This window comes from Danio rerio, chromosome 15 (genome assembly GCF_049306965.1).
Source record: "Danio rerio strain Tuebingen ecotype United States chromosome 15, GRCz12tu, whole genome shotgun sequence".
NCBI classification, from domain to species: domain Eukaryota; kingdom Metazoa; phylum Chordata; class Actinopteri; order Cypriniformes; family Danionidae; genus Danio; species Danio rerio.
The window spans coordinates 6,853,702-6,874,261 of record NC_133190.1 but is presented as its reverse complement, the minus strand read 5'-3'; the positions used below and the strand labels follow the sequence as shown (position 1 = coordinate 6,874,261).

At 40.0% G+C, this 20,560-nt stretch overlaps 1 protein-coding gene across 3 annotated transcripts in view; it reads left to right on the top strand.

Moving 5' to 3' along the window:
- atm (ATM serine/threonine kinase) overlaps window positions 1-20,560 on the top strand; it is a 537,450-nt gene that overhangs the window by 73,071 nt on the left and 443,819 nt on the right. For 2 of the 3 annotated variants that reach the window (XM_073924330.1, XM_002664557.5), the window contains exons 35-44: window positions 1,937-2,113; window positions 4,313-4,490; window positions 4,576-4,687; window positions 7,741-7,899; window positions 8,655-8,763; window positions 10,294-10,382; window positions 11,378-11,480; window positions 11,569-11,717; window positions 13,109-13,213; window positions 19,322-19,441. The exons of the other annotated variant lie outside the window; for it this stretch is intronic. In XM_073924330.1, coding sequence (XP_073780431.1) covers window positions 1,937-2,113; window positions 4,313-4,490; window positions 4,576-4,687; window positions 7,741-7,899; window positions 8,655-8,763; window positions 10,294-10,382; window positions 11,378-11,480; window positions 11,569-11,717; window positions 13,109-13,213; window positions 19,322-19,441 — 1,301 coding nt within the window. The remainder of the gene's footprint in view (window positions 1-1,936; window positions 2,114-4,312; window positions 4,491-4,575; window positions 4,688-7,740; window positions 7,900-8,654; window positions 8,764-10,293; window positions 10,383-11,377; window positions 11,481-11,568; window positions 11,718-13,108; window positions 13,214-19,321; window positions 19,442-20,560) is intronic. 3 annotated transcript variants of the gene reach the window in all.

The window sequence follows — 20,560 nt, the reverse complement described above, 5'->3', positions numbered from 1 at the left end:
AATACACGTCGACAATACTGTTATTTTATCATTGGCCGCTTTTGAGTTTTATGTTTTTCAGGATGTCCTTGCTATCCCTGTAATTACATATGATTCTGTGTACTCAGTACTAAAAATAATTAACACAATGTTCTTACTATAATGATATTACACAGAGGCTAAAAATAGTCCTTAGCTTCTAACCTCTATTTAACTTCTAATGTATAATTGTGCCTGCTGCAGCAATGTTTCTTGATTATTATGCAAGAATGTGTACGATTCCTAGAAAAAGCATCTTTTCGTTTTTGCTTGATCTTAGTACACAATAGCTTCCTCTGGGCCAATGGCCAGCTTTTTTCGGATCGGCGAATACCTTGGGCCAGATTGGGCCGACAGACTCTTTTGGGCGGGGTTTAGGGCAAAGGCATAGTTTTTCTGTGCCATGGTAAAGAGGTGATAAAATGTCTAATTCACTTACGTTAGTTTTACAACCACACTCGCTTGCAAAAAAGGAAAAAAGTAGAACAGACAGTACTGGACATTTGAAGACACCAGGGGCCTCATGTATGAAGACTTGCGTGGAAATCATACTAAAACATTGCGTACGCACAAAGCTGGTTGCCGAATCCCATGCATATTCTTTTGTACATCCGAATGAACATGAAACTGAACCCCTCCCTGCCTCCTCCCCCGTATGAATATGCTAATGACTCTACTTTGGCAAAACCCAAAGAAAAAGCAATGGCAAAAGCAAGCAAAAAGAGAAACTTTGAACAGAATGTGAATTGGAGGTGCCGCTTTCGGAGGTAGACCAGAGGAAAACAGTGTCATTTGCAAGTTTGTCCTCCGGAATTAACAACAAAAGAAAAAAATAGAGTGGGGAGAGTTTAGCTGATGCGGTTAACACAGTTGGGTCTGAACATCGCACTGTGGAGTTAAAAGAGAATTAGTGTGATATATAGGTGTAAAATGTTGAAGTACACTTAACAGTCTCAGTGGCGCAGCTCGTATAACGCATGTTAACATGTTTTGACATGTTTGAGCATGAACTCGGATCAAATCCAGCGTCTGATGAACTCTTTCTTCTTTTTTCCCCCACTACATATCAGATTTTGCCTAATATTTATCACGAGGAAGACAAGTAGGAATCATTAATAAGTCTGTGCATCATATTTTATTTGCACATTTATTGAATGGAAATGTTTCTGATTCACGCATGCAAATTCATCTTCAGGTGTTGCCTTTATAGCAATGTGCGTGCAGAAGATCACTCCCATTACAATGGGAAAACAGGCGACCGCTGCAAATTGCGCTTTAATGTTTGGCTGGTCAACTGTATGGTATGGAAACTTTATATACCTGCTAAATGAACCCGTCTCATACAGCTGCCATTGCAAGCCTCAAAGACACTTTGTAGAGTGCAATTCAACACAACTGCCTCTAGAAGTCGCCAATGGAAATAAAACAGACACGCACAAAAAAATGTGAGTACGCCAGCCATAAAGCTGGCGTGGAGCTGCGCACATTCCCACGTTCATTTAGTAAATCCAAACGTGAGCAATTCTGTGTGAAACCTGGCATACGCAAAGTTTTTGTGCGTACGCAGCAATGATACATGAGGCCCCAGGGCTCTTTACATTTGCATAATTGATTATGTGATTGCTCTCGTGGTCTGTTGAGGAATGCCACGAATGTGCACTTACCCCTTCTATCTACATAGAGGTCTGTGTCTTTTTCTGTTATCCTGGCATTCTTCATTCAACATTTGTGCAACACCCCTCAGATGTCTTCATTTTAGTAATTATTATTGGAATTATTGTGTAGTATACATTTTCATACGACTGAACTCGTGAATTAGCCACTAAACTGACAGAACGTAAAATACTTGTTTCCTCATGAGATCAGGCTGCCCATTCCTTACAAAACATATCTGCTTTTTTTTTTTTTTTTAAAACAGGAACCCATAATGGCTATGGATGTGACTCCAGAGTCCAGAGATAGGCTGACGAGTGCTGACCTCTGGTTGATGCAACCTGACGGACACAAGGACTGGTTAAAGAACCTGTGCATGGCCCTGTTAGACAGTGGAGGAGTGAGAAATGAGGCCCTGCTTCTCACCAGACCTCTCTGTGAGGTACATGCTGTGTTTTGGAGATCCTGGATTTGCAGAATTAAATCCGCTGAGATTTAAACCCTAAAGCAGTGGTTCCCTACCTTTTTCTAACTGCGGACCGGTCAACGCTTGACAATTTTACTGCGGACCGGGGGGCTGAAATAATAAAAAATAATAATAAACGTGAATCCACTGTGTACTCATATGGAACTTTATTAGCACATTGCTCCAACATTACAATGCTATTATAACATTAGGAAGTAATAACTTTATTAACACATTACTTCAACAATATAACATATTATAACATCTAAAACTGTCTGTAACACTAAATCAATGGGAGCCCTGAGCTTGTTTCTTTGCAATGAGATGGTCCCATCTGGGGGTAATGGCAGAGGGAAGATTGCCGGAAAGAGTGTGTGCACTTCTAGAACGTGCTGACATGCGACGTCTGCTTTAGCCAATCAGAACAGTCAGACGCATTCACGTCCGCGCGATTTATGAGAATAAAAGCCTTTGAATATTTTTCCAGACACATTTAGCTGCTAGAAATTAGGCAGATAACATTTATATGTTCATCTTAATGCCAACTGTGTAAATAATTATCGATAAGATGCTTATGATAAGCCGTTGTTTGTTTACCTTTAAGCTTTGCGTGTGCCCGTGAAACAGCCCGTGAGCACCAACATACACACATATCATGAAGATCTCGATATGCGAAAGTGTTTCTCTATATGTTTTCATCGAAGTTGTTCACAACACTGATCCATCCACAGAGTTTGTGATGTAGTCAAACGCGAATGCGTGAATGCTCTTTTCCGGGAAAATTCCATAACGTCCTCGCACAGTAATCAAGTGCAAAAAAGAACAGCTGAACTTCAAAAAAAGTGCTCACTGTGGTTGCCGCGATGGTTGCTTTGTTTCTCTGCAGTTGGCTTATTAATGGCGTGGCATTGCTAAATCACTCGTTTTAATAAAAATAAGATTATTTATTAATAAACATTGTTAGATGAAGGTCGCGTGATTTTTAAAATAAGAGTTGTGTATTTATGGCTATTGATCTTATCTACCAGCGTCCCACCTATAGTTAAATATCAAGTTGTGTTGAAGGTGCGTGTTAGTTGTGGTTCCTCAAGATGCTGCCACCTTTGTCAAGCGAAGTTTGCAGATTGCCTCATTAACATTTTCAGGTTCTCTTTTTGCTTTTGGTTTGAACCCAAAATATTGTCAAACAGGCGCTTTTGCATTGCATTTAACACTATTATATTTTCTATTATAGTTTTTATTCCATTTAAATAAATATTGAATAAAAAAAACACGAATACCTAAAAAAAAAACGGGTGTCACGGTGGAAAAGTGATGTCACCGGTGTTGCGTCTTAAAACCGGTAACACCGTCTATCGTGGCAAGCCTAAGTTTCACCCTATAAAAAAAGCACAATCGCATTTGAATTTAAAGCTACAGTTATCAAAAATGGCACAATGTGGATCAAAACCTAAAAGACTCGGTTTCAAAGAGTTATTAAAACATTTTTGTGAGGTATTTTAAGCTGAAACTTCACTTAGACATTCTAGAGACATCACTGATTTATTTTGCGTCATGTAAAAAAGGGCACAATTGGTCCCCTTTAAAGGGTTTGTTCATTCTAAAAGGGAAATTATCCCATGATTTACTCAAGGCACCCTAGCTTTAGCTTCTTTCAGTCAAATAAAATCAGAGTTATTTATTTATTCATTTTCTTGTCAGCTTAGTCCCTTTATTAGTCCGGGGTCACCACAGCGGATTGAACCGCCAACTTATCAGCACATTTTTATTCAGCGGATGCCCTTCCAGCTGCAACCCATCTCTGGGAAAACAGAGTTATTAAAAAAAAAAAAAAACTCCTACAATAATTCAGAGCTGTTTCTCTTCAACACTCCAAAAGGAGGCCAATAAAGTGCATTCATTTATAAGTAATAGTTTCTCAGACAGCTCCACGGAGTTACGGCAGTGCATATGATTGCAGACAGGTACACAAAACTGTTCAGAAAGTTTTAAACCATTTTTTTTATTTATTAAATTAAATAAACAGAAGACTTTTATCGAGCACCATATGGAGAAAATCCATGCAATTTCCTTTGTAACTTTAATATCTTATTAACTGAATTCAAGAAAGAAATGAACATCTTGCTTGACTAGGAAGTGAACTCATTATTTAAAGCAATTCCTTGGCTCCTGTAGGTAAAAACCGACTTTTGTCAGAGGATGTTGCCACTCTTTGTTCATGATATTCTTCTGGGAGACGTGGATGGTTCCTGGAGGCAGCTGTTATCCACACACATTCAGAGTTTCTTCAGTCAGTGCCGGAGACCCTCTACACCCACCAGTCGCCCAACCACACCGATGCTCTCTGATTCAGGTGCAGAACTATTTTTCAGGGCCGAGGTAGTAACAACTTTGTGTGCTGAAATTATTTATAATTTATTTATTTATTTTTCACACAGGAAACACTACTGATGCTGCTAACCAATGTCAAATAGACAAAGCCTCACTCCGCAGCATGCTGGCGGTCATAGACCATCTCAGACAACAGAGTCGCCCCTTGGCACCTGGAAGGTTGAACACATTTTATTTCTTTCCAAGACTGTGTAGACTTGGATATAATATTTATTTTGTTCAAATGTACTCTAAGGGTGCTTTCACACTTGGTTCAATTGCATGGAGCATACCCAAGTTCACTTGCCCCCATCTCGGCTGGTTTGTGTTCACACTGTCTTTTTCCTTCTGATCCCCGGTACGCTTGCACCATTGAGCTGCTGTTGTGTGTACGGCTGTTGCCAGGTGACAGACACGAAAGCAAAGCATCAAAATGCAAAGATGTCCGCTCATCTCGGTGGTTCTAAATTACTGAATCTTTTTGTTTGGACATACAGAAGGCAACTCACGTCCATTTGTCGCAAAAATATTATAAACATTCAGAACATAATACAATGTCCGCAAAAGCTGTTTTTAGAGGAGACAAGCAGACATTATCACTGTGCTTTCTCTGGCTTAGTCCCGCTGGTCAGCAAGGTGCAGTATGTGATACACAAACACGCACACACACACACACACACACACACACGAATGAACGTTATGAAAACGATAGTTTGTTGCTCTGTTGGCGATTCACTTCAGTTATTTGGAACGATTGCATTTGTACGAGTTCACTTGAATCGTACTCCAGACCACCTCTTTCAGGCGGACTCGGGTACGGTTTATGGGTGCGCAACCGTGTTCAGAAAACACATTATCACTAGCTACATGTAACATACTCTGACGTCAAAGGAACCCGGCTGCGGACCAAAAGTGCTAGTGTGAAAGCACATTAATATATTCTGAAGCAACGTGTTTTTTTAACCTTCATTTCCTAAAATAAGTGATCATACTATTTAATCCATAATAGTTTGAGTATATTTGAAACAATAAAAAGGGGCAGCGCAGTGGCGCAATTGGTAGTGCTGTCGCCTCACAGCAAGAAGGCCGCTGGTTCGAGCCCCTGGGCGGGTTGGCTGAAATTGATTGAACTATAAACTATTAAAAAATAAAATAAAATAAAATAAAATAAAATGTAATATAATACAATACAATACAATACAATACAATAAAATAAAATAAAATGTAATGTAATACAATACAATACAATACAAAAAATATAATATAATATAATAAATAATAAAATAATATTTATATAATATAATATAATATAATATAATATAAAATAATATAATATAATATAATATAATATAATAAAATGTAATATAATATAATATAATTTTATATAATATAATATAGTATAATATAATATAATATAATACAAAAAATTTAATAAAATATAATAAAATATAATAAAATGTAATATAATATAATATAATATAATATAATATAATGTAATATAATATAATATAATATAATATAATATAATATAATATAATATAATATAATATAATATTTTCCCAGAGATGGGTTGCAGCTGGAAGGGCATCTGCTGCATAAAAACGTGCTAGATAAGTTGGCGGTTCATTCCACTGTGGCGACCCCCAATTAATAAAGGGACTAAGCCGAAAAGAAAATAAATGAATTTAATATAATATTTAATATAAAGCTTTAATTTCTATGCATGCATTTTCGTGTTAACAGTTATTTTCTTTTATTCTAATACTCAGAGAAAACATCAAGACATAAAGCACTTAAAGGGCCATGACACCCCCCACTTTCGGTTAAAGTCTACTTCAGAATTTTTTCAAAAGATGCATGATTAATGGGCGTGGAGCTCCACGAGCATCGGGCAGGAGTGGGCGTGGCCAGCAGGGGAGAAGGGGAGCGAATAACTGTTGTTGACAGTTAGCTCACAAACTGAGACACAAAGAGGATAGGCATGAGTTTATAGTTCACAAAGTTAAAATGCAAAGAAATAAATAGTAATTTAATGCCCTGCAACATTTGTTATTCGTAATTTCATTTACACATAACCACAATTTATATCATTATAAAGATAAGTGTGTTCATGTAAACGCTATAAATGAGGATTCTCCCTCGATCCCCGGGTCTAAATTATAGATCTTGAATGCAGACTCAGTGCAGCAGGTCTCCTGACGTGCCCATTTTAACCATTAACCCTGCTGGTAATATAGAGGATTTAGGCAAACACAGCAGCACAGTGATGTGTCTGAATGTGAATGAACTCCTGATAAAAGTCAACGTCCGCCATTTTTCAATTCTCGCACTGCCCTCCCGACAAAAATGCTTGCAGCACACACACAACTTTGCTGTATGATCGGCCCTGACAGGATCGCGAAGAAAAAACATGCAACAAACCCCTTGGATCATGGAAACAAACACATACGAGCCTTCATGAACGGCTACGTGCCGTTGGTCTGTGTCTCACTCACAGCTTGCTTGAAACTGGCAGGTCTGCCTTCGGAAAGCACGCGCTCTCATGAATAATTAAGCAGCCGGCTCTTCTCATAGGATAAGAAAACTCCGCTATGAATAATAATGAGAAACCGACGCGTCATCATTGCGCTTGCAGTTCTGCGCTACGTTGCCGATTTTGATTCCGCCCCAAAAATCATTTTAAACCCAGAAGCTGAAATTAGCTGACAAAAGCTCAAAATTACCCAGTTTTCCCCACAATTAAAGCTGACAGGTGCTAACATTGTCTTAACTGATGCTCAACACACACACATCTGTTAATATAAAAAAAAAGTTCTCCAGGGTGTCCTGAACCTTTAAAAAAACGGAATTTGCCGACTTATTATGTAAGGTCTGATTTTGGCCTACCTTGAATGCTAGCAATACAATTAGCTTCAGCCTGACTAAAGAAATTCTACTTTAAGATGAAAAACTGTAAAAATTATGAGGAAAATCACAGTGGAAATGTTTGAAAGCATTGACATATATTTAACAAACTTATGTAAAATGTGACCACAAGCTGGAAAAACTTGATTTATAAATGAATTATAAAATTATATTTCAACACTTGCCGAGGACAGGACTTATGTATGTTTTTTTGTGTGGGTCCATGATCTGTAGTTTGTTTTATAGATCAATTATAATTAAGTTCTAGTAAAATAGTTCCAATGGAACCTCACTGATTGTAGTATGTGTTAATTGTTTTGTTTTTGAAGTAATGAGTACGGGACGGTGTGCGATTCCAATTTTTGGCTGGATCTGAATTATCTGGAGGTGGCTGGAGCCGCTCAGATGTGTTCTGCCCATTTCACTGCTCTCCTTTACTCTGAGATCTACGTCGACAAGATCAGATCCAACATGGAGCAGAATCGAAGGTACAGTACTGGCGGAATACATAAATGAATGCATTCAAAAGCTTAGGCAGCTGACTTGTCATCAGACTGACGTCATCGACTTTCGCTTTAAGATTTAAAGTGCTAGCATTGCACCAGACCCCTTTAAGTGGTGTCGTTTTAAAGTGTAGAATCTATGTTATATGCACATATGCATCACTTTGGTTTTTATTCTACTGTACAAAAGTTATTTACACGTAAATGCCCAATATTTTGGAGACCCGAGCTCTGGATTTTACATTGGTTCATTTTTATATTTTTCGTGTTTCATAAATGACACATGTACAAGTTATAGCTCAAATGAAAGCTATTGCCGGTGCTTATACGGTTCTAGCATTTTTTTTTACTGCATTACATTCACATATCAAACAGTTGCCGAATGAATCGCGGTGTTTCCATGGTGCGGAAGTGAAAACAATACATTTATGATCAATAAGCAGCCCCAGATAGCACAGACAACTGTCATCTCTTACCTTTTGCGGCGCTCTTCAGGGCCATTTCTCCTCTGTTTTTGAGGTGATGTGCATAAGTACTCCCTTTTCTTACTGTAGCACTTAATTCTCTGAGCACAAACAGTTCCTTTGTATAATTAGCTCTATTTAAATGTATTGCCTCTTCTTGTTTAATCGCTGAATTCCTCCTCAGTTGTAAGTCGCTTTGGAAAAAAGCATCTGTTAAATGACTAAATGTAACATTAAGGTCTTTGGTATGACAGAGTGGCATGTGTTTTGTCTCAGATCTCAGTCTCGAGCGTCACGGCGGATCACGTTTGAGGACAACAGCCAGACACTCTCTGTCAGCAATTTGAATGAAAGGAGTTTGGAAGACTCTGGTTTCAGTCTCCAGGTGGGTGATGGGTGTCAGAAGCGCATATACTTCATGACAGAAGTCTTATCGTCGATCCCAGTTGTAAGAGCAACAAATAATAACTTGACTTTAGTTACTCATTTGGAAAAGTGGCAGAAGGTAGATTTTTTGGATAAATCATTTGTTCAGTATAGGGGCGCATGAGAGATCTGTACAGTGGAGGGCAACATCAACAGCATGAGTTATTGAGACATTTGTGCTGCCCATTACTTTATAAACCACAGGAGAGGGCAAATTCTTCAGCAGGATGGCCCTCCTTCTCATTCTTCAGCCTCCACATTAAATTTCCTAAGCGCAAAAAGGGTCAAGGTGCACCAGGATTGGCCAGCCCAGTCATCAGACATAAACATTATTGAGCATGTCTGGGGTAAAATGGAGGAGGAATTGAAGATGAATTCTATAAACATTTATAAACAATTGCTATTTTATATCTACTCTAGTTACTCTTCCCTTCCACCGTTCTACACACTTTGGGCTCTATTTTGACGGTCTTTGCGCAAAACGGAAAGCGCAGGGCGCAAACGCTTTCGGGGCGTGTCAGAATCCATATTTGCTAATTTAAGGATGGGAAAATCCGCTTTGCGTCATGGCGCATGGTCTAAAAGGGTTGAGTTTATTTTCCTAATGAGTTATAGGTGTGTTTTGAGAATAAACCAATCAGAGTTTCATCTACCATTCCCTTTAAGAACCAGCTGCGTCGCGCCATAAGTGCATTTGCTATTTACAGGACGCAAAGTAAGTGTAAGTGGAAAAACTGAGCTTTTCACAAGCAAACAGTTAACAGTTTTTTAATAGAAAACAGTTAAACAGAGCATCTACCGCGCTTGAATGAGAGTTAAATGATCTACTTTCACTTTCGCTCTTGGATAGGGAAACCTTTACACACAGACATCAATTAGCCTATATATAATTAATTTTGTTTGTTAAGCGCAAATATTTGTTTTAAAACTATTTCTAAATTCAGTTCTAATATCCAGCAAACTAATAAATGAACAACAATAACGAAGTGTGGTCAAAAACCTGAGTTATATCCTAAAACACATGCTGTGCCCCATATGGTCTAAAACCTGCAGGTGGGGAAATCTAAGCTTGTTTTTAATAAAACAAATATAAATATAGATATAATAAATAATACTGCTAATAATAATAACATTATACAAAAGCAGATTGTTATCAATGAACTGAAAAAGCCTCCCGAGATGAAGAAGGCAAAAGCAGTGGTTTTTCATATTTATGTAGGCTAGAAAATAATATGTTTTGTAATATTTTAATCCTTTATATTTATATTCTATATATATTCTTATTATATCCTATATATAGGCCTATCCTTAATATTTAAATTTTTTCATATGTAAAGATATTTGCGTATTGCTCTACATCTTGTGTGTAGGCTATTAAGCAGTTCAGACCGGGTTAGTTTTGGTCTAATGATGGGGCCCTTTACTTCATTGATCATGATGCAGAATGCTGGCATGTTTAATAAGACTTTGTTTTGTTTGCCTGTCTTAGGATCTTTTGATTGAGGTATATAGGTGCATTGGAGAACCTGACAGTCTGTATGGGTGTGGAGGGGGCAAATTAACCAGTCCTCTGACTAGGTGAGTTTTCAGTAATAAATGAAAAAAGTTAATCAATATGTTTATTTATGAATTTCTTTATTGAAATAGATTTAGATATTAAACAAAATACTTGTTTTGATGTATTTGTATGATGCTTCTGTGAACAATATTCATGTAACTTTTATTAAAGAGCCCCTATTATACACTAAAAAAGGTTTTGGGGGTCTACAAAAACAGGCTGTTATGCATGAAATATCAAAAAACACTTTCATTGTCTAATAATATTCATTTAGTTTTACTTAATTATCCCAGCGACTCCCAATGATTCGTTCAGCGATTCTACTTGTTCTCAAACCGCTCCTTAGCAGGATGCTAATCTCCGCTGATTGGTCCGATGACTCAGTCTATTGCGATTGGTCAAGAGAGACAGAGAGAAATGCCCACCATGTCTTATCAGTATTGTTGAAGTAGTCAGAGTGCAGAGTATATGTGTGAGCCCAATGCAGGAGTGCATTAAAGCAGTGCAGTTAAACACCAGCATATTGCTCTTTTCTTAACCATGACACACATTCAGTATCAATCCACACAGTGGTAAAAGCTGAACTATTCTGAAACTTGACCGCCACACGTGTGTAGGAACAGCTGACGGTGGTTATAGCAACGACAAGCGGCAGTGGATTGTGAGCTCACAAATGCATTTAAATCTGTAAACAAAGCAGCCTAAATAATCTGATTAACCTAGTTAAGCCTTTAAATGTCACTTTAAGCTGAATACTGGTATCTAAAAATATATAGTAAAATATTATGTACTGTCACCATGGCAAAGAAATCAGTTATTATAAATTAATTCTTCATCAGTCCTGTTAGAAATTCTGTAATTTAGAAAAAATGAATTAATTTAAAACTATTATTTATGGGCTGTCACTATTATATTTTATTTTTGTAAACAGTCACTTTATAAATTCTTGTTAACTTAAATCTAAATCTAGAATTGCTGATGTCTGTTATTTTTTTTCTTTTCTCACTGTCTCCAGAATTCGAACATACGAACATGAGGCCATGTGGGAAAAGGCTTTGGTTTCATATGACCTTCACTCCAACCTCCCCGAGGTCACACGACAGATTGGCATAGTAGAGGTAGATTTGACCCATTAGCACTGACACTTCTGCAAAACTGTGAGGATGGTTGAAGATAGCACTTAGCATGTGTTTGTGTGTTTCTCAGGGTCTGCAGAACTTTGGTCTGTGTAGCATTCTGAGCACGTATCTTCACGGGCTGGAGAAAGATGGGATGGAGTGGGGTCCTGAACTCCGAGAGCTGCGTTTTCAGGCAGCCTGGAGAAGCACACAGTGGGACTGTGACCTGCCTGAGAGGTGAGTGTTTGTATTAATACTTATTACATATGGAATGAAATTTGGAATGAAATTGGAATGTCTAATGTGATTTTTTTTTTTACATCAAAATTTACTTGTCATTTTTTTTTACTATTATACTATTGTTTTTTTTCTCTCCAGTTTTCTCTTAAACAGTATAGGTTACCCAAAATTGAAAAATTATTATTGTAATAATAATCATTATTATAATAAATAATAATTTTTTCATTATTTACATACTTGCCAAACACCTTTTTGAGTTTTTTCTTCTGTTGAACACAAAAGAAGATATTTTGAAGAAAGTTGGAAACTTGTAACCATTGACTTTCACAGTAGTTGTATTTCCTACTCTGAAAGTCCATGTTTAATAGGTTTTTCAAAAAACCTTCTCAGCGGAAGAAAGAATTAAAAGGGATAAATAAGATAAGGAAGGCATTTACCCAAAAATTAAAGTTATGAAAACAAAAATTCTGAAAATCACTGTTTACTTGTTTGAAACCTTAAATAGTTTCTTCCATATGTTACACACAAAATACAATATGCTGGTGGAAGCTAGAAAACCTGGCTCAGTGATTAGTGCTGTTGCCACACAGCAAGAAGGTCACTAGTTCGAGTCCTGGCTGGGTCAATATCCATAATTTCAGGTGCTGCACAACTTGTATGTTAACATCATAGACAATTGCCTTCAGATGACCCCAAAGATAAAAGTCTAAGGGGTCAGATCGGGAAAACTTGGGGGCCATTCAACTCTACCACGACAACCAATCCACTTTTCAGAAAACTGCTCATCAAGGAATGATCGGACCTGACACCTATGATGTGGTGGTGCACCATCTTACTGGAAAAACTCAGGGAACGTGCCAGCTTCAGCGCATAAAGAGGGAAACACATCATCATGTAGCAATTTTAAACATCCAGTGGCCTTGAGGTTTCCATTGATGAAGAATGGCCCCATTTTCTTTGTTGTCTATAGTGTGAAGATACATGATGTGCAGCACCTGAGACTACAGATACTGGAATCCTGTGCTTATATATATATATATATATATATATATATATATATATATATATATATATATATATATATATATATATATATATATATACATACAATACTTTATATTTTTATATACTTTATGTGTCTATATATATATATATATATATATATATATACATACATACAATACTTTATATTTTTATATACTTTATGTGTCTATATATATATATATATATATATATATATATATACATACATACAATACTTTATATTTTTATATACTTTATGTGTGTATATATATATATATATATATATATATATATATATATATATATATATATATATATATATATATACAATACTTTAAATGTATTATGTTTTTACTTTTTTATAGAAATGAGAAGCTGAAGCCAGGCATCAATGAGTCCTTGTTCAATGCCCTCCAAGCTTTGAGAGACAAAGAATTCTCTTTGTTTGAGCAAACCCTGAACTATGCCAGGTAACCATATCAACCATCTCCGTGTTTAAGACTCATCAGTTTCATGCATGGTAACAATCATGACAATAACTATAATATATATTTTTAATTGTGTTTATTTCAAATGACAGCTTATTCACTGGAGTCATTTTTAGAACAGTCAGAATTAAAAAGACACCTTTAAAAAGACAAAAACAATTAAAGGTCTCCCGAAGGCACACCAAGAGTATATATTTTGTATGTTTCTGTTAGCTGATCCATTAATTTTAGCTTTTGGAGTCTCTAATGTCCTGATCAGTCGATTCAGGTTGACTCTTCCTAATCAAACAAACATGAATCAACTCATCAGAACATGAGGTCAAATTGTTTTTGTGAATAATTTTGGCGAAAAGAGAAACTGATCCTTTTGAATTGTTACTTCAATATGATTTTTTCCCTGTTGTTTTGGAGCACACTAGCTTACAGATAGCATTAAGATCAACATATTGATACAAACATTCAAAAATTCCTCAGTATTGATTTCAGAAAGACTTTAAAGGGCACCTGTGGTGAAAATTCTACTTTTCAAGCTGTTTGGACAGACATATTTGTAGGTATAGTGTATAGACCGTCATATTAGGGTGATATAAACACAGCCAGTACTTTTTTTTTCAATTTAACAACATAAAAACGGTGGACAAATTGGAGCGGTTTTCAGACGGACTGCAACTTGACATAGGAGTGCGGTCCCTCCGCCTACCAATATTGATTGACAGCTGCGTATTAACATCTTTGTAGTAACGTGTATAATCATATCAACAAGACAGGACATGCGCAAAGCAACCTGGAATAAAAGGTCTGTTCAGTTTGTTAGGATCATCAATCATCAAATGTGAACAAGAAGAGTGAGTTTTACAAGTTAAAAATGTTTTAAAACAGCGCACGTGTGTAATGAATTACAGCGATTCACTTCAGCTTTACTTTATCAGCACAGCCGCATGTCAGAACAATTATAAAGGAAGACGATTCAGTCACTGTTTGTGAACGTTAAACCAGGTTTATTTTCTACATTAACTCAACAGATATTCATACAGCAGTGGAGATTAACCTGTATCTTGTCACATTTGCGAGCAAAAAGAGTGCAAAGCTAAACGCACACACACAGATACACACACATCTGTGTGTGTGCGTGCGTGAACGCGAGGTTACTTGCGTAACCCCGGTTCTCTGAGAACAGAGCGAGGTATCTTACTATGGGGAAACGCCTCAGGCGTGACAAACTGTGGAAGCACCAATTACACCACATCCGTCTGAGGACAGACAAATAACAGCTTGTGATTTGGAGCCCACCCTCTCCTTTATAATCCGCTGTGATTCCCCGAATCGGCATTCGAAGCACGCTCTTCTCGAGTGTAATGCATGAAGGGAAGTCTGGTGAGATACCTCGCTCTGTTTTCAGAGAACCGGGGTTACGCAAGTAACCTAGCGTCCTCTTTCAAACATTCGCTCGGTATCTCACTATGGGAATGATATATACCACTCCCGTAACGCATGCTTTCCGAAACCCCCGGACAGAATCGGTAGAAAGATAACCTTTCAAGCTTATAAGGGACACACATTAAGAACCGCTTGAGCTAATGAAGGCGAGGTGACGTCAAGGCGGTAAAACCTGATAAATATATTCGGGGAAGACCAACTTGCCGCTTTACAAATATCTCTTACCGAAATCCCTCTGAACAAAGCCCATGAGGTAGCGATACCTCTTGAAGAATGAGCTCTTAAGCCCTCTGGGGAAAGACCCCTAGATGTATAGGCCAGTTCGATCGCTTCCACTATCCAGTGCGAGAGCCGTTGAGATGAAACGGCCCCACCCTTACGGCGAGTAGCCCATGACAAAAATAACTAATCGCTTCTCCTAAACGATCGCGCCCTGTTTACGTAGAGGTGTAATACCTTTACGGGACACAAAGTTTGCAACTTTCTCTCCTCCGCTGACAAAAGAGGAGGGGGATGAAAGGCATGCAACTCAATAGCAGAACAGTTATAAGCAGAATCAATGACATTGGGAACAAATGCTGGGTTTGGTAGCAGTGTAACCCTGTCATCATCCCGGCTAAAATCCATACACGCTTGATGCACCGACAAAGCATGCAGCTCGCTCACTCGCTTAGCTGAGACTAGAACGAGTAGTAAGGCCGTCTTCAGTGATATGAGCTTAATAAGAATATCCTCCAGAGGTTCGAATGCACCAGTCCTCAAACACACGCCATTTCAGGTCATACAGTGAGCGCGTTAAAGGAGCCCTAGCGCTCTGGATAGTGCTTATGACCTCCCATGGAAGCTCGAGTGCATTTAGATTTAACCCTTCACGGGCCAGACCCAAAGGTTGATTTGTTCTGGGTGAGGGTGAAATATCTGTGCCCCCGCTTGTGACAGCAGGTCCCGTTGCAGCGGGAGCGGCCAGGGCTCTCCTTGCAGTAGCTCGGCGATCTCTGCCAACCACAGCCTGCCCGGCAAACGGGGGGCTATTAGAAGGAGAGACAACCCGCTTTCTCTTACTCTGTCCAGGGTGGGAGAAATTATGCTCAACAGTGGGAATGCATACAGCAGCACGTTTGGCCACGGGTGCGCCAGCACATCCACACCCAACGGCGTATCATCGTCCTGGGACATTTTGCGTTGGCCCGCGAGGCGAAGAGATCTACGGCAGCCTTGCCGTACATCTCCCAAATTTGATTCACCACCTGCAGGTGGAGAACCTATTCTCTGTACGTCGGGTTGCCCCTCGACAGAAGATTCGCCCCCACATTTCTGACTCCCGGAACGTGCGTCGCGCGCAGTGAGCTCAAGTGAGCGGCGCTCCAGACAATCAGCTTGCGGGCTAGATTGCAGCTGCAACGATCGCGTTTCCCCTTGGGGGTTTATGTTTGCCACCACCGTTGTGTTGTTCGTCCTGACTAAAACATGAAAACCCTCCAAGAGTGGGAGAAAATATTTTAAAGCCAGAAAAACTGCCATCAGCTCCAAATTTGGCCAGGATCTGTTTGGCTCAGAGATTGGCCCGTCTCTCGGCTTTGAACTTTCGCTTTCTCTGTGTTTTTTTATTTTGTTTTTGGCTTTCTGCGCCCTCGGCATTGAGCCTGGATACGACAGGGGATTTTTTATTTGCCATGAACACAGGGAATGAAGTGCTTTGTGACAACGCACTTGCGAACGTGTGCCTGAACCTGAATGAACTTGAACTTGTGGAACTGCCGTCGGCAATCCACGGAACATTGTGTGTTGAGGGGAAGCTGAACTGGCCTGAACACAACTCTGAACCATTTCTCCGCCTAAATTCTACCTCCTCTTCATTTTTGCGGGTGGGGAAACTAACGCGGCGGACTGTGGAGAAGACCCTAGGTGCTGCCCGTCTCTCCTCTCCAAGCATAGCGTCCTAGGAGTCCCTCTTCTTTTTGGCGGAGGGGTTAGCGGATCTCGACTTTGCAGCCGCTGCCGCGAATGACTTCTTTCCCCATGGCTTAGCGTTTGGGGCAGCCGTCTGCTCTGTGCTGTGGGGTTTAGGCGGTCTGGACGCACTAACAAGTTTTCTGCCCTGCGTCGGAGAAATGGGCCGAGTGGCAGGAACAGGTGGACGTGATGTCCTTTTACGAGGCAAGCAGAGGTCAAAAGTCTCCTCGTCCTTCTTCTTAAGGTCGCATCGATGAGGCAGAATAACCCACTCGAGTCTATGGGAGCGTCAAGATAATCCAATTTTTCCCTGTCCCCGATACTCACGAGATTCAGCCTCAGCGATCGCTCGCCCACAACAACGAGAGCCATGGTACGGCCGGAGCTTTGCACCGCCCCGCGTGAGGTGCGCAGATTGAGGTCTGTAATGTTGCAGATCTCTTCCCAGATCACCGGGTCTGGATTGCCGGCGTCCAGCTGCGTGCCAAGCTCCTCCAATTATTCGGCTTGATAGGCCGTCAGTAATGAAGTGACGTTCAAAGCCCTCACTGTTAGCGCCGAAAATGTATATATCTTCTGGTACATGGAAGCAGTGAAGGATGCAGGTGTACCAGGTGTAGAGCCACCGTCTGCTCGACCACGGGAGGGTTAGAGAGCCCTAGCCCCTCCATCTCGCTCACGTCGAGCGACGAGTAACCCTTGACGGGCACGCGGTTGGTAAAGGGTTTATCCCATGACTGCTTTATCTCCGTGATGCAATCTGGGAGAGCGGGAAGTAGTTGTTTTGCTGGGGGAGCGCGGGGAGCATGCCTTTTCCCGTCATACACATCTTATTTAACTCCTGGATGACCAGGAGTTACAGGCCATGCCACGCCGAGCTTGGCGGCAGCACGTTTGCAAACCTCTGTGAGGTCGCAATCCACCACGGTCGACGCCACCTCACCGCTTTGTGCGCTAGCCGGCCTGGATGTGTGGGAAGAAGGGCGGATGACATCCTCCTCCTCATCGTCCGGTTCATCTCAGAGGAGATGGACTATTGTCTCATCATCCTCCTCCTCATCCCCTTCCATCTCATCACCGCCCGCCAGTAGCTGCTGGTCGAACAGCGGCTCATACTCGAGGGATCATAACTCCATGATATCCCCCCACGAAGCAAGATCCCACAGAGAGGATTTGGCGTCATTAGCTGACGACGGAGCGGCAGAGAAAACTGGATCGTCCTTGGAAGATGCCGCCACTCGAAGCCTTCTACCTAAAATCCTCATCGTTATTGCCTGGCAGTGCATGCAGCTTTCGGTGTTCGCCAACAAGGCCTGGGCATGCTTCACACCCATACATGCGATGCACATCAGATGTGAATCCCGGCCCGAGATCATAAATCTGCACGCTGACGGACAGGAGCGCGAAGAGGTCTCCTTCCATTTCTCCACCATGACTTTAGACATGGTTAGTCAAAATCAGAGTTAGCTCGCCTTAACGCATTAGCTATATCAGTCGCTGCTAGTAAAAGCAGTAAAAAATACTCCGTAACGAGCAAAGAACCCACGACAGATTCAATATGACTGAGCTGCGTTCGGTAACGTTAGCCTTGACGGTACATTTGTGAACAAAGCAGCGCAGCCTGGGTGCTAAAGGAAAGTCTTCACGAGGAAAAATGCTAGAATGCCGATTCGGGGAATCACAGCAGATTATAAAGGAGAGGGTGGGCTCCTAATCGCGAGGTGTGATTTGTCCGTCCTCAGACAGACGTGGGGTAATTGGTGCTTCCACAGTCTGTCACGCCTGAGGCGTTTCCCATAGTGAGATACCGAGCGAATGTTTGAAAGAGAACTTTGTAACGACATTGTGTGTGACTCAACGTTGCAACTCCACAAATAATAAATACTTAATGGTAAAGCTCTTACTGTAGTGTTTCTCACAAACGTTACGCAAGATCTGCTTCCATCATGTCTGTCTGTTGGCTGACGCAGCCGAGGGTGGCACACTGACAGGCACGTGGAAACGGTGGGTGTGAACGACTAACCTTAAAGGTGCAGTACACAGAAACCGCAACCTGCTCATCAAAGCTATAAAATAGAAACTTATAAAAGGTATAATAAAAATCTGATGGATATTTTGTGCTGAAACTTTACAGAAACATTCTGGAGACACAAAAGATCTGGAAATCTGAAAAAAGGGGTCACCTAGGTGCCCTTTAAAGCAACACAACATACTAACTGCACCAAATGCTAATTGAAGGGTTGGTTCACCCAAAAATTACTATTCTATGACTAGTCATAATTTACTCACCCTTTACTTGTTCCAAACCTGTTTGAATTGTATTGTTCTGTTGAGCACAAAAGAAGATAGTTTGAAGAAAGCTGGATAAATGCTTCCATAGTATTTGTTTTCTTGCCATGAAAGTCAGTGGTTAAAGGTGTTCAGCTTTCTTCAAAATATATATGTCCAACAGATTAAAGAAACCAATAAAGGTTTGGAAACACTTTGCGTGAATTATCCCTGTAAACATTAAACATTATTGCTTTCGTTGTTTTTATGAGTGAGTATTTACAATGGGATAAGTGTAAATTATTATTATTTTTTTACAATTCAATAACTTATTGTTTAAATTCCTGATTTGATAACATAGTGAGAACTGCAGACATAGATTCTGTCCAGACTGATATTATTCATCTGCACTGATTGTTTGTGTTTTGTCAGAGGTCGTGAGGTTGAGGAGTTGTGCCGTGGGAGTCTGGAGGCTGTGTCTTCACTTTATCCCGCTCTCTGTAACCTGCAGAGGATCAGTGAACTCCAGAGTGTCGAGGAACTTTTCTCCAGGTCAGATTCATATTAATAATAATAATAATATTAAAAATAATAATTATTTCTTACATTTATATAGCACTTTTCTGGGCACTCAAAGAGCTTTACACAATGGGGGGAATTTCCTCATCCACCACCAGTGTGCAGCATCCACCTGGATGACGCGACGGCAACCATTTTACACCAGACCACACACCACACACCAGCTGATTGGTGGAGAGGAGACAGAGTGATGATATGCCAATTACGATATGGCGATGGTTAGGACGCCATCATGGACAGAGGCCAGTGGGAAGATTTGGCCAGGATGCCAGGGTTAAACCCCTACTCTTTTTCGGAGGACATCCTGCGATATTTAACGACTACAGAGAGTCAGAACCTTGGTTTAACGCCTCACCTGAAAGATGGCGCTTACTGAGCAGTATAGAGTCCCCGTCACTATACTGGGGCATTAGGACCCTCACAGAACACAGGTTAAGTGCCCCCTGCTGGTTTCACTAACACCACTTCCGGCAGCAACTTAGCTTTCCCATGTGGTCTCCCATCCAGGTACTGACCGGGCGCAGCCCTGCTTAGCTTCATGTTACAGTCATTCATTTTCTTTTCGGCTCTCTCCCTTTGTTAATCAGGGGTCACCACAGCAGAATAAATCACCAACTTATCCAGCATATGTTTTTACGCAGCGGATGCCCTTTCAGCTGCAACCCAACACTGAAAAACACCCATACACCTTTACATTCATACACTATGGCCATTTTAGCTTACCCAATTCACTTATAGCTGTGGGGGAAACCAGAGCACCCGGAGGAAATCCAATGTGAACATGGGGAGAACTCCACATAAAAAATGGCAACTTGCCCAGCCGGGGCTCGAACCAGCGACCTTCTTGCTGTAAGGCGATCGTGCTACCCACTGCGCCACCATGTTACAGTCATTGAAGCATAAGTTTATAACATAAGTTTGAACTTTAAAGTTTATTTATTTAAAAATATGTGTATATATATATATGTATGTATATGTATATATATATATATATATATATATGTATATATATATATATATATATATATATATATATATATATATATATATATATATATATATATATAGATATATATATAGGTATATATATAT